Source organism: Chelonoidis abingdonii, chromosome 16 (assembly GCF_003597395.2).
Source record: "Chelonoidis abingdonii isolate Lonesome George chromosome 16, CheloAbing_2.0, whole genome shotgun sequence".
Lineage (NCBI taxonomy): Eukaryota > Metazoa > Chordata > Testudines > Testudinidae > Chelonoidis > Chelonoidis abingdonii.
This window is the reverse complement of record NC_133784.1, coordinates 4,917,319-4,930,661: the sequence shown is the minus strand read 5'-3', so window position 1 is coordinate 4,930,661 and position 13,343 is coordinate 4,917,319. Positions and strand designations below refer to the sequence as shown.

General features: G+C 41.9%; 1 protein-coding gene across 13 annotated transcripts in view; it reads right to left on the bottom strand.

Annotated features, from left to right (window-relative positions):
• The window catches only part of BTRC (beta-transducin repeat containing E3 ubiquitin protein ligase), a 173,703-nt gene that overhangs the window by 86,940 nt on the left and 73,420 nt on the right, over positions 1-13,343 (bottom strand). For 10 of the 13 annotated variants that reach the window (XM_075072930.1, XM_075072929.1, XM_075072928.1 and 7 more), the window contains 2 exons: positions 12,850-12,927; positions 2,664-2,753 (listed from right to left, as the gene is read on the bottom strand). In XM_075072930.1, the coding sequence (XP_074929031.1) occupies positions 2,664-2,753; positions 12,850-12,927 (168 nt within the window). The remainder of the gene's footprint in view (positions 1-2,663; positions 2,754-12,849; positions 12,928-13,343) is intronic. The other 3 variants (XM_075072931.1, XM_075072932.1, XM_032795728.2) reach the window with 1 other exon arrangement.

Sequence of the window (13,343 nt, the reverse complement as noted above, 5' to 3'; positions counted from 1 at the left end):
GATGACGCCACTTGCCGTCACAAGCGACATCACTGAGAGGTGTCCCCGCCAAAATTCGGGAGCGACGCCTCTTGATGAAGTCACTTGTTGGCGACAAGTGGCATCATCGAGAGGCGTCCCTGCCGAAATGCAGCTGAAATTCAGCGGCATTTCAGCGGATGCTCTCCCGGGGGCCAGGACGCAGGCGCATTAAGATTGCCCCCCCCCCGGGCACCCTGGGGACCACTGAGATAAGTTCATGGAGGATAGGTCCATTAATGGCTATTAGCCAGGATGGACAGGGATGGTGTACCTAGCCTCTGTTTGCCAGAAGCTGGGAATGGACGACAGGGGTGGATCCACTTGATGATTCCCTGTTCTGTTCATTCCCTCTGGGGCACGTGGCATCGGAAGACAGGACACTGGGCTAGACGGACCTTTGGTCTGACCCAGTATGGGCATTCTTATGATCCTTTCATCACACATGAAATCTCAGACCCAGATCTCATATCACAATCACAGCTCTGCCAATCTGCTCCAACTAATGCCTCCTCCATTCAGTACAACTATACCTCACCCAGCAAATGCAGCTAGAGTGCACGCAGATAATTCCAAGTGGCCTCTGTCAGCTCCAGAAGCCAGAGTTGAAGTTGCATTGGTGTGTACCTTACCTCTGTATTATTACCCAATTTTCACAGTTTTGAGTTTAACTGAACTTGACATTCAGGAAAGCTTAACTCTGCATTAATGAAGTTTTTTGGGTTTTTTGGTCAGGGAATTTATAAAGTGCTTTGCTACACCTGGAGCGTAAGGAGTTCTGAGAAAGCCAACTTCTATTTCACTTTGTATTGTAGCCACAAAACAAAAGCGTCAGTAACCTGTCAGTGACAGAAACTACTACTCAGGGAAAGCAATTACCCCTACGCAGTAGGGAAATGTGCTCAAAGAAACTGCTGTTAAGCTAATGCAAAACCAATGAAAAATATATATAAATACTCCATCTCTAGGGTACATCCATCCTGGACATGCAGTATTAAGAACACGTGCTTTTCCATGTCTGGGGCCACAGTTCAGCTCCACCTCTACAACATAAAATGAGTTGTGCAGTCTCTGGCACTCTCTCTTTGTTGCTGTCAGTAGCCCACTAAACATATTTTTGTAAGGAGTGATTTCATTTTTGTCCCTACCATTCTGAAGGGGCAAATTCAATTCAGAGGGGCACAAATGAAGTTAATAGTTGTAATGCTACCACACCCCCCTCCTCAAAACCAAGATGCTCAGGTCAAAAGGAGCTGTTGCATGGTAGGTGGGCCCCGAATGGAAGCCATAGACTATCTTGGTAGTAGCTGTACACTGGCTCCTTTGTAGGATGCTTGTGACCGGCATCGTGACCCCAGGATGAAATATACTAAATACCAAGGGCATTTTGCTGAGGGCTGTAAATCGTGTACCTTGGTATCCTGTCAGGATCGTTTCACCCATTTTGTATAACAATGGGTATGACTGCAAGTGGCAGCATGCAATACTGTACATCTTGATCAAAGAGGGTCATCGGGCAGCAAGGGCCAAGCAGCTGCACTTCATGCTGGGATCTGTAGCTTGCACAGGGCGGCACTTCTCTAACAGACGGTGACTGCAAGCTGCACTTTGGGTGCAACATGAAGCTGACATTTGTGCAATGGGACAGTTCACATATGGAACAGCCATCTTCCCATAGCGACAGGAGCACCTTCAAAGGCCAGCAGGAATGTGGGTCCAGACTAGACAGGGCAGATTTAACAGACACTCAAAATTAACTCCAACAAAAGGGAATCTCAAGAACATCCAAGGAATAAGTCAGAAAAGGGAGCAAGCTTTCTACTGGTCACTTTATAGTGACAGAAGAGCAACAGAGTACCAGCTGGTTTCTGTAACAGATTGCTGCATGCTCTGATCTGTCTTGCATGCCCACTGATCTTCTTTCCAGCAGAAACATGGAGCTTATGCGAGGCTGAATAGATCCTTTACACAGCCTTTTTATACATGGTGTCATGGCTGGGGTGTTTTCTGCTCAGGGACAATCCCGCATGTATAAATCTTATTTTATACTAGTTACACTTAGTTTTAGGAAAAGCAAACCGAGAGCTTGCTGGTTACTGACATTTCATCTCTCCCCCATTATTATATTGCCCCACAAATGTATCTTATCTGATGTACGATATGAAAATGAGCAGTCACTTTTTCTTCCAACTTTCTCTTTTCCCCTTCCCTCCAAACATCGTGTGAGGTTTGTTCTTTTTATTACAAGGTCTTTCCTTCAGTGTTCTTTCTGTATTTCCTCTTCACCAATCAAAAAACTAAAAAAAAGGCCCCATGTTGCGAAGAGCCTCCATCCAACATGTTCATGTAACTCTGGGTACTGACCAGCAGAGGGTACTGGAGACAACGACACAACGGGAACAGTTGCTGCTTCTACAGGACATCCAGCCTGCTGATCTGGGTGGCTGAGGACCCATACTCCCATTTATCCCAGTCTGGGGAATGCGGCACACTGCCTGGTCAGCCTATAGTACGATTGTGAAAGATAGAAGGCCTGAGCAAACTACTTGTTTTCTGTTTCAAGTATGTTAAAAATCAGTTTTTGAAAAACAAACGTACTGCTCACAAACTTGACACAAAGATAACAGAACTACAACATTACTTACTTTGGCCACACAATTTTCAGTCTTCATAGCAGTGCTCGCTAGACATACTGTTTCTTGGTTTAAGCACAGTCTGGCACAGCTGTTGTAGGTCTGTGGAAACATTAAAAAAATTCTGAATAGAGGCACGCAATTTGCTGTAAGGCATCAGATTTTTGGTGAAGATACTCTGTGAAGCCATTCTACTACATTTTGGAATCACTTCTCTTTCCTAAACAAAAGAGGAAAACAGGACAAAATGAAGTTTCGAATCCCACACAAACTAGTCTATAAAATAAATCTATGTAGGATGTGGGGGGACAAAGCATTCCCCCCACCACAATCCATGAATACGTTTTTATTTTTTAAGTACAGTAGAAGCTTAAAGTAAAGGAATGCAGCATCGCCTGGTTCACCCCGCTCTCCCTGTAAGTCATAACACCAATATCTGTTGAGAGTGGCTGGGGTTAGCGTATGGATAGAATTCAGCAATTTCTGGTACTTGATCCAAAAGAAGGAGAAATTGAAAAACAAAACAAAAACACCCAAATCCTTCCAAATGGCTCTGTGCTACGTGGACTAATGCACTAGGTCTTTTAGCAGTGGGGGGGGATGGGGTGGGGTGTCTAGATTCAAACTGGGACAAAGTCACAAGCAAACAGGCATCTGATAGCCTCAGACTAGTCCTTGCAGACACTTGCCCACATCATAAAACCACCACTTTGGCATGTTTAGCACTTCCTACTCAGGAGAGAGATCTGAATGAATAAACACATTATAAATCACGATTTAGATGCACTGACCTAACTGCCATGAGGAAATTTGGACAGCACTTGCTTGCTCTATGCATTCCTCCAGCCAATGTTATCTGAACCTCATTTTATAAGCATCAACATTCACTAAATTCAGTCCAAAACTTGAGAGAGGGAGGGGGAAAAAACAGAGAGACATACAGATGCTTTGTTTCCCCCTTATTCATGATTGAGCATTTTTGATTTTGTTCTTTCACTCACCTGGTTTTTCACTATTTTCTGTTGCATCTTGCATTTGCAGTGTTTTATACTTGCATTTCCTCACTATGATTTCCCCCCAATTTACAAATCCATTATTATGAATAGGAATACATGATACAATGTATTACTAGGCACTGCATAAATTAAGTGCTGGGTACATATTAAAAGACAATCCCTTACCCAATCTGAATAGACAACAATCAAAAACAGGATTTTCCCCATTTACAGATGGGAACTACCAGAGAGAAAGAGATTAAGTAATTTCCCCAGGATGCAAAGGAAGTCTGTGGCAGAACCATGATTTGAACCCAGCTTTTGAGTCCTGGTCCAATCATCTCTCTTCCAAGCCTGATGAATGAGCCTGCTTTTCAGGAGTCAGCCTTAGAATAATATTCTACCCAATAACCACATTAATAACTATGGGGATTGTTTGAACACAAAATCAGCAACATTCCATTTTGAGTCCATGGGGCAGAATCTCTAAAAACTAGAACTGACTCAGCAGGAAGGGTGACCTCTATCATAACCACCCAGAACCACGGCCATGTATAAATAAAGACACTATTCCAAAGCATTGCTCAACTCCCATTATTTTTATTCACACACAAGGGACAGGGACACTCAAGAGTTTCTAGTCCCAATGACTCCCTGTGGCCTTGGACAACAAGTGATCCAATTTCTCTGAATCTCAGCTTCCTCATCTATAAAATGGGGATAGTATTACACACCTCACAGCGCCATTTTCACAGCACCTTGACAGCATAAAGCTCTATGTAAGTGCTGAATTATAAATCAGCCATATAATTTCTCACCTTTCCACAAAAGATGAGAAAGAAAATGAAACTTCAAGGAGTGAGTATATAACTTCTTTGTTAAGGATGCAGAAGTGCATTCATCTTGTGTAATGAATAAACATACTGCACCCTGGAGAAGGTATATATGTGCCCAGCAGCATGCTCAGCAAGGTCTCAGGCTAAAACTTTAAGCGTGATCCGTGTATTCTTTTAAATCAATACAAAAAGTTTAAGACATTGAATCACTAGCAATGCATGCACTTATGTTGACAGTTTATGACACTCTACGACATTCATTCTTCCTTCACTTAGTTACCCATGCCCAACTTCAGAGCTCTATGTTTCAACAGAAACACATGATGACCTAGGAATGGGTTACCTAGGGAGGTGGTGGAATCTCCATCCTTAGATGTTTTTAAGGCCTGTGGGATGATTTAGATGGGGTTCGTCCTGCTTTGAGCAGAGTGTTGGACTAGATGACCTCCTGAGGTCTCTTCCAACCCTCATCTTCAATGATTCTATGACATCTGAAGTTGAGGGACTCTATTATTACAGCTCTCTTTGCCGTTTGAGGTGCATGGGTGATCAGCTACTGTTCCAGAAGAAACAAAACCCTGAACCCAGGTATTGACAGATGAAAACCTTTTCAGCTCACCTTTAAAATTAGACCCTAGTAAAAACCTTTTCTAGTTTCAACCCACCTTCTTCAAGTCTCCCCTCACTTTGAGTCATGAGAAGAGGTTTCTTTGCATAGGGAGCACTTGGAAATGGTAGCCTGGTTCTATGCCAGAGGCATATAGCTTTGCGTTGGAGTGCTTTAATATGTTTTTATATTGCATATAAAGCATGCAAACATAAACCAGTTTGCTGAAAGCTACACTCTTTGTGAAAGCTGGCTGTAATTCTGAACAAGTTTTCAATTTTCACACTGCTGCTAGGGTAAAACATTTTAAAGAGTTTAATTTTTACAGTGGCTTCACTGACATGGGATTATCTAACAAAGTAATGGCTAATCAATAGAGGGTTTAGTTGTCAGGTGAAACATATAACACACTAAAAGGGATTGATTGCCAGACTCCTCCTTATTTACTAGGAGGTATATATTTAAAATGACACAAACTTGTTACCAAGCTGCATTCCTTTAACCTTGCAAAAGCCGTTCGAGAAGAACGTTAAGCAGCCCTATAGCAAAACAAGCTCTAATGAAAAAAAAAAAAAGTCTACAGATATATGGCAGCATCAAATCATGTCAGGAGCAGAAATGTGGAGCAGAAAAAGGGAACCACAAAGCTGCATTCATTCTTAGCCAAGGGCTTAAAATGCCACACAGATGCTAGACCATAGTTCACTAAACATATCTAATCTCACTCCATGAGTATCTTAGATTAGAATTTTCTAATGCTTATGCGACTGGGTCTGAGACCTCTGCCTTTTTAAAAAGAGAGCATGACTCCAGTGTAAAGGAGTGCAGATGTCAATGGAGGTTTAGATGAGCAAGGAATGCCAGATTGAAGTACTGAACGCAAAGTGGAATTGTGTTCATAAGGATCTCAACCAGTAGAAGAGTCGTTCCTTTGGCCATTTATCCAGAGAATCCCCAGTCTCTGAATGAAACTCCACTTTTTAATAGACACTACAACCCAGAAGTTCAATAAGATTTTTTTCAATAGTTAATAATTACATGATTTATCAGAGAAAGCTAACACTAATAAAAACACAACAAAAAGACAAAACCCATAGCCTTCCTCCAAGTCATTTTCAGAGCGAAGATTATTAAACTGCTTCTTTTCAAAGAAGGGCTTTTGTAGCTAAGCACAAATTGCCAAACAGTTAAAAAAAAATGTTATTAGACTCTGAAGGATTCAGCAGAAGTAGGAAGTTATATAAACAAATCACTCCAGGAGATTTGGAAAGATCAGTTTCATCTCACTTACAGGGTCTTCGGAGACCTGCATTAATTATCCTTAAGGTCTTTCACATGGACTATCTAAAATAAACACAAATTTATTTATTTATTTCAGATGAGGTGCTCCTCCTGCAAGTATTACATAATGTCTACAAATTTAAATGCAATTTTATAAATAGGTAATTAAAGAAACAGAAGACTAAAATTAAGTCAAGCTGCAAAACATTACCTAGAATCCATTGTGGAGGTGTTCTGTTTTTTTTAAGGCACATTTAAGACTACATTTTTGCTATCGAAAGCCCACTGTGCTGGGGGAGGGGAGTCTCTGTGGGAAGTCATAAGACAAAATATAGGATAGCCAAACAAAAAACTAGAACATTTGCAAGACTGTCCGGAAAGCGTAGTTTGTCATATTGCAATTACACCTTGCCTAGTGCAAAGCCAGAGTCCTTAATATTGCCGCTAGAGGGAAGAAGTGTCTCAACACATGGTAGACAGGGAATGGGTTTTCTTGAGCAATTACCATAACAAAGCTCCTGTGGCTGCATGTACCTTCTAATTACTCACTACAATTAAAATGACCATAACAAACAGCAAATAAATAAATAAACCCCACCCTGCCTGTTCTCAGAATCTTCATTAAATCTTATACTGTCTTCTTCATCTATCAAAGTAGGAAAAAAGCGTATGTCACAATGTCCAAGCACCACAGGGCTATTCAGTGGAGTAAAAGCATTTAAACAAAAACATAAACAAAGAGCAAGGAAAACGGATGTCTTGTGAAAAAGAAAAGAAAAGAAATGTCGTGGTATTTAGCCATCTGGTAGCTGTTTGAAAACAAACTGTCCTCAAAGGGGCAGAAATACAGTACATCTTCTCTCAGTTTTCTAGCTTATGAATCAGGATTTAAAATTATATTAGACAAACTAATGTTGGACTTCTGTGTGGCTGTTACTTTCATTCCCTCTTGTCCAACTGTCCAAAGATAAACCATATGCCCATCTCAACCACAGCAGGTTATTCTAACTCAGATAGCTTGTTTGCTGCCTCTCTGGGTACGGCTTTTCCATGCCATTGTTCAAAATCCCTCTGGATTTGTGTATTTATTATTTTGACAACTACTTGCTGATCTTAAAAGGTTTAAATCCTTCATTTGATCAGGCCCATCATTAAGAGAAGATGGCAGCCAAGTGATTTTTCTTTCCATTGACAATTTGTGACATTTCTCCAGCAACGCGCAAGGTGTTGAAAACCTGGCAGCTGTTACCTCCTGGGATGAAGCTCCTTTTTTATCCTCCCATGACAGTTTAACTCAATGGGTCAGCACCTTTAAAGACTGCAAAGTATCAGTGAAGAGGATGGAGGCTTGAATTACTGTTCCCTCCCTAATCAATGTAAACCCTCGCTGCAGGTGAAACTCTTCATCTATAGAGGTGCACGGGGGAGGAAAATGTAATGCCCTGAGCCAGATGGTTTTCATCTTGTTTTTAAAGAAGAAAGGAACAAGCTAACAAGGGGACAGCTACTTTGTTAGCTTCTTGGCCTCTCTCATGGCTTTGCATCCCCAGGGTTCCAGCCACACAAGAGAGAGAATACAGAAAAACGTAAACACTTAAAGAAATATAACTAGGGGGCTGGCAACATGCTGCTTTCAAAGAGCTGCGCGAGCCCTGTTCAGTGCTTTATTTATCACTGCCCACGTTCTTCGGATGGTGAGTGGACACAAACACAAAGGGCAGGGGGAGTAGACAACACTTGCAATTGACTCAATTACAGAGGAATGCAGAAATGCAGCAAGGCTGACAGCACCTATTAGCACTAATGTTGGGAGAACCAAGTGGCTCTGATGCCACAAAGCAACCTTTTCATTTCCACTTGGACTTCAGCACAGACATGGTCTGCACTAACACTTTATAATGCTTAATGTGAATTAAAGGCAAGCAGTCATTTGAGTTCTGCAACAGTTACAGGATGAAAGAAAGCAGTTTTTATAGACTACGAAGTATTTCCATTACTTTGACAAAGCTTTTCACCCAGCAACTTTTTCCTAACATTTGTAATAGTGAGAGATGAATTCAATACGATTCTATAAAATTAACATCACTCCTCCCTCTGCCCCTTCCAAGATCTAGAAGAAGGAAAATGTGAACTACAAAATAGCTTGCCTAGATTAAGACAGGAAGCTGCATCACCAGCAGCACCCATATGCTTCCCTTTATAACAGTCAGTAAGTAGCTGAGACAGGGGACTAAGCACTGCACGTCAGAGATTCATTTGGTGAGATGTCCCAAAAAGGAAACCCACAGCCTAAAAACAAAGGCGTCCGAATGCAGCTATCATCTGTCTTCCCATTCCCTTGCTCTTCTTTTGTTTGTCCTCCCTTGTTGTGCTTTGTCTACACTTGGACTTTAGGCCCTTCAGGTCGGGGACCATTCCTGCTTTACCTCCTGAATAGCGCCTAGAGTATGCGTTAAGGAGTGCTGTCCCTGTTAACAAAAAAAAATCATCTCAAATCCATGAGACTGAACTGCAGCAATAGTCTATGCTGCGAAGCCGAAGGGGAAAGTTTTTGAACCCACGGAGGGACCTGGGGAGTAGGCTGGCAGGCAAGGCTTTCTTGACTTCCATCTTGAAGACGAAGGAGTCCAGAGTCTGGCTTGCAGCACGACATACATGACAGCAATCCCACTGCCATCAGCACTTCCCCACAAGGCACCTTTGACACAGCTTTCCCTGCACACAGCTCGCCCACAGAAGGAATCAGGGCAGCAAAAGGCAGTTCATTATTACTCCATTCAAGAGAGGGAGAGGAGGTTTTTTAAACAACCTGCATTGTGCCTGTCTTTTTTAAAGAACAGTGGGGTAATCAAGTTCAGGGCAGCCCTGGACAGCTGCCCTGTGACCTACTCATGTTGACCCCCACTATTCATCACTTTCCTTAGGACTATGAGGGCACGCTCCCGGGGAGTGACCACCACAATAGACAGATACAAGCCAACAATAATACAGTTCCTGCAAAAAACCAGATGGCACTGCAATAAATTTACAAATCTGCATTCATGGCTCTGTTTAAAACACCCAGAATCTAAAAGGCTTGAGGGGCCCCCAGAGAGCTTCACAGTTTCTAAAGGCCAGTTCTCTCCGCAAGACTATTGAGCTCATGTTCTTCATAAATGAAGAATGGAGACACAGCCCTTAAAATAACAAATGCCTGACCTCATCAATCTAGCATTTGGGTCTAACACTAAATGATAGGCACCGAAAACTAATTATGTGTTTTGGCAAGGAGGCTGAATTAAAATGGAAACACACAGGTTAAAAAGGCACTGAAGCATTTGTGAGTCTTTTTGAAAAGGCTGCATGCACACACACATACAAACGCACACGGCTTGAAACAGGAACCTGATTCAATAACTCATACATTTATTTTTTAAATGAATCAGATTAGTCCCAAGTGTGACCTGCTGGTCCATCTGTATGTGCTGGACTTAATGGGCACTCTTCTCACGCTTGCTTCAGTTTGAAGTATGAGAGAGATAAATTTAGTTTAATTTTCAACAGATCAAGCTATCCATTTTCCAAATGGACCATCTGGATCAGCCTATTAAAATTAATTTATAACTTTGCAGTGTGAAAATTCGTTTGTTAGCGTAAATAAAGTTGCCAAAAACTTTTGCCACTTGTCATTGTTTTTCTGAGGGATGTTTTTCTACCATGACATTCACTTTACATCTCAACATTTGATCATATCAAACAGCTGTCAAAAATAGAACCTTCACATCCTCGCTTCAGAGTGCTGCACAGCTCTCATTTCTTTGGTAATGTTCTTGCCAACAATAATAGCTTTGATCTCCCACTTTGTTTTCTTCCCTGTTCTAATCCCCATACCTTCTTCCATGCTGCTCACCGTGGATGGAAAGCCCTCCAAGCCCCAGTATGTTAGGTGTCCAAACTACACTCATTCAACTCCCTAACTTCTCACAAAGTCCATTTCACTCAACTGGAAAATGTCATTTCTTCTAGTATGAAAGTCCACTGGATTGAATCAAACGGTTTTCAACCTGTGTACAGCTCTGGAAGCAGAACAAGATCTTTAACATTTTTCTGACTGACACGGAATTAAACATAAAATCATCCTTGATAAAGTTTGTACATAACAAAAAAATTTCAGCGAGTGGTAAATAATGAAGAGGATAGATCACGGATTCCAAGAGATCTGAACCGCTTGGTAAACTCGGCACAAACAATATTTGCTTTAATATGGTTAAATGTAAATATATACATCCAGGAATGAGGAATATAGGCTGTGTGTACAGGGCAGGGGACTATTCTGGGAAACAAAGACTGAAAAAGATTTGGGTGTCATGGTGGATAGTTAGAGAACATGAGCTCCCAGTGCCACGCTGTGACCAAAAGGGCTAATGCGATCCAGGGATGCATAAACAAGGGAATCTTGAGTAGGAAGAGAGAGCTTATTTTTACCTCTATATTTGGCACTGGTCAGACCAATGCTGGATTACTGTGTCCAGTTCTGGTACCCACAATTCAAGAAGGATGTTGATAAACTGGAGCAGGTTCAGAGAAGAGCCACAAGAATGATTAAAGGATTGGAAAACCTTCCTTATCCTGAGATACTCACAGAGCTTAATCTATTCATTTTAACAAAGGGAAAGTTAAGGGGTGGCTTGATCCCTGTAAGTACAGTACCTAGATGGGGAATGTTTACTAATGGGCTCCTCAGTCTAGCAGAGAAAGGTCTAACCTGTTCCAGTGGCTGGAAGTTGAAGCCAGACAAATTCAGACTGGAAAAAAGGCGTCAATTTTTAACAGTGAGCCCTGGTCCACACTGCAGGGAGAGGTGCAGGGTAGGGGGCGGGAAAATCGATCTAAGTTATGCAACTTCAGCTACGTGAATAATGTAGATGAAGTCGACGTACTTAGAACGACTTACTGTGGTGAGTCGACTGCTGCCACTCCCCCGTCGAATCTGCCTGTGCCTCTTGCGGTGCTGGAGTACAGGAGTCGACGGGAGAGCGCTCGGGGGTTGATTTATCACATCTAGACTAGATGTGATAAATCAATCCCTGCTGGATTGATCGCTGCCTGCCGATCCGGCAGGTAGGGTAGACATACCCTGAGAGTAGTTAGCCATTGGAACAATTTACAAAGGGCCCCACAACTCTGCCTACCACACACAGTTCTGGCTCTGACCCCAAAGCTGAAAGATGGCTGAAGATCAATTGCTAGGATCGGTGGACTCTCCCTCACAGAAAATATGTAGTCTAACATTATGTAAGGGGAGTAGGTTAGGGAACGAGAAAGATAGGAAAGCAGGGGGAAACGGCATGCAACATTGTAATCTGACATCCTTTCTAGGGATCCCACTTTACCCTGTATTATCTCTCTCTCTTAGATCATAGACTTCTCAAAGCAGGACTGTGAATCATGTACACCACAGATTATATCATTGACCCTTTGCATGGCTGTATCTTGAGCTACAAAACAAGCATCACTTTCCCCTGAACTGGGGGCAGGAAGCAGGAATAAGGACTTTTTCAATAAAATCTTATTTTTCCTTTGACATTATTATTGAAGGGACTGATGCCCAGGTATCTACACTGTACGTACTACTGTTGCATTGAAGTACCTAACACATATTATAAAATTGACCATAGCGGCATATAGCCAGTTTACAAATCTATGTCCTCCTTTCTCAGCCAGGATGGGGGAACCACTGAAATGGGTCTTTTGATGGTGCTAGGCAAGTGAACTTTTTTGGGTGGCGTCGTGGGAGAAAAATTTGCTCTCTTTAAAGGATATTGACACATTTATTTGTTGAACACCAGGGTGCTCAGTGATGTACAATACATACGGGAAGATATACTCCCTGCTGTACAGAGCTTAATTTAAATTAAGATGGTAAGGAATCTGTTTTAATAGAGAAGGGATCAGAAGAGATGTTAAAACTTTTGCGGTCTGCGGAGGTAGGGCAGATCTATAAGGACTCATCTTAAACTTTGTGAGGGAAATTAAAGCAGGTCTACTTTCAGGTTATCAGTCTGGACAATGGCTCTAAAAAAGCCTACCTTCTAGGTTGGGTAGTTCTTTGTAAACCACTTGGAGATTCTTGGATGCAAGGTATTGTCGAAAGGCACACATGAGACAGAGAGAGTACTACAGACCAAGGCCGGAGAGTTCCCAGTGATTAGCAAGTAAACAAAACTCAGATACAAAGTCCCAGCTGATGGGTCTATACTTGCTCAGAAATGGATATCCCTGTTCATATTCACAAAAGCCCAACACGTCTGATTTTCCCATGTACAATGCTACTTGCCTTCTCCCACTAAGAAGAATGAGAAAGGATTTCCAGGCTCGAGTTTGACAAGTGCTCCAGAAAAAAAGTCAGAAACCTAAGCTCAGACTCCAGTTTCCCAAAGTGTTTTAAGATTCAAGCTGTTAGGAAGTTTTATTGTATTTTTAGGAGACCAGTTGCATACCTGTCTAAGTGAATTCTTCTCTGGAATGATCTTCCTAGGGGGTTCGTCATTATTACAGTCTTCTCGCTCTGAAGAATTCTGTGAAAGAAAGCAAGCTTTAATTCAGTTCTTATTCCCAATATTATTCTGTGGGACGAAAGGAAACTGAATATTTGCAAGCTACACATGCTAGATTGTATACATACATAAGAAAGCTAGCCTAAGGTGTAAGCCAACTGGCTTGCTAGGACTAAGACCGAATTTTTCTCATTCTTGATAAATAATGCACCATTCGATAGGTATTGTGGAGAAGTTTGTGTTTGTCTAGGACTTTCCTCTAAAACTGCCAGCACTGACCACTGTTGGAGATTGGATGCTGAGCAGGTGACTTGATGGCCTGATCTAATCTACCATCGCTTATGTCCCTGACCTCCCTACGGTGACTCGTTTTCAAAAGATTCCATATTATAAAGAGTAAACGTAAATAATAAAATTCAACTGTCCCCCTATAGTCC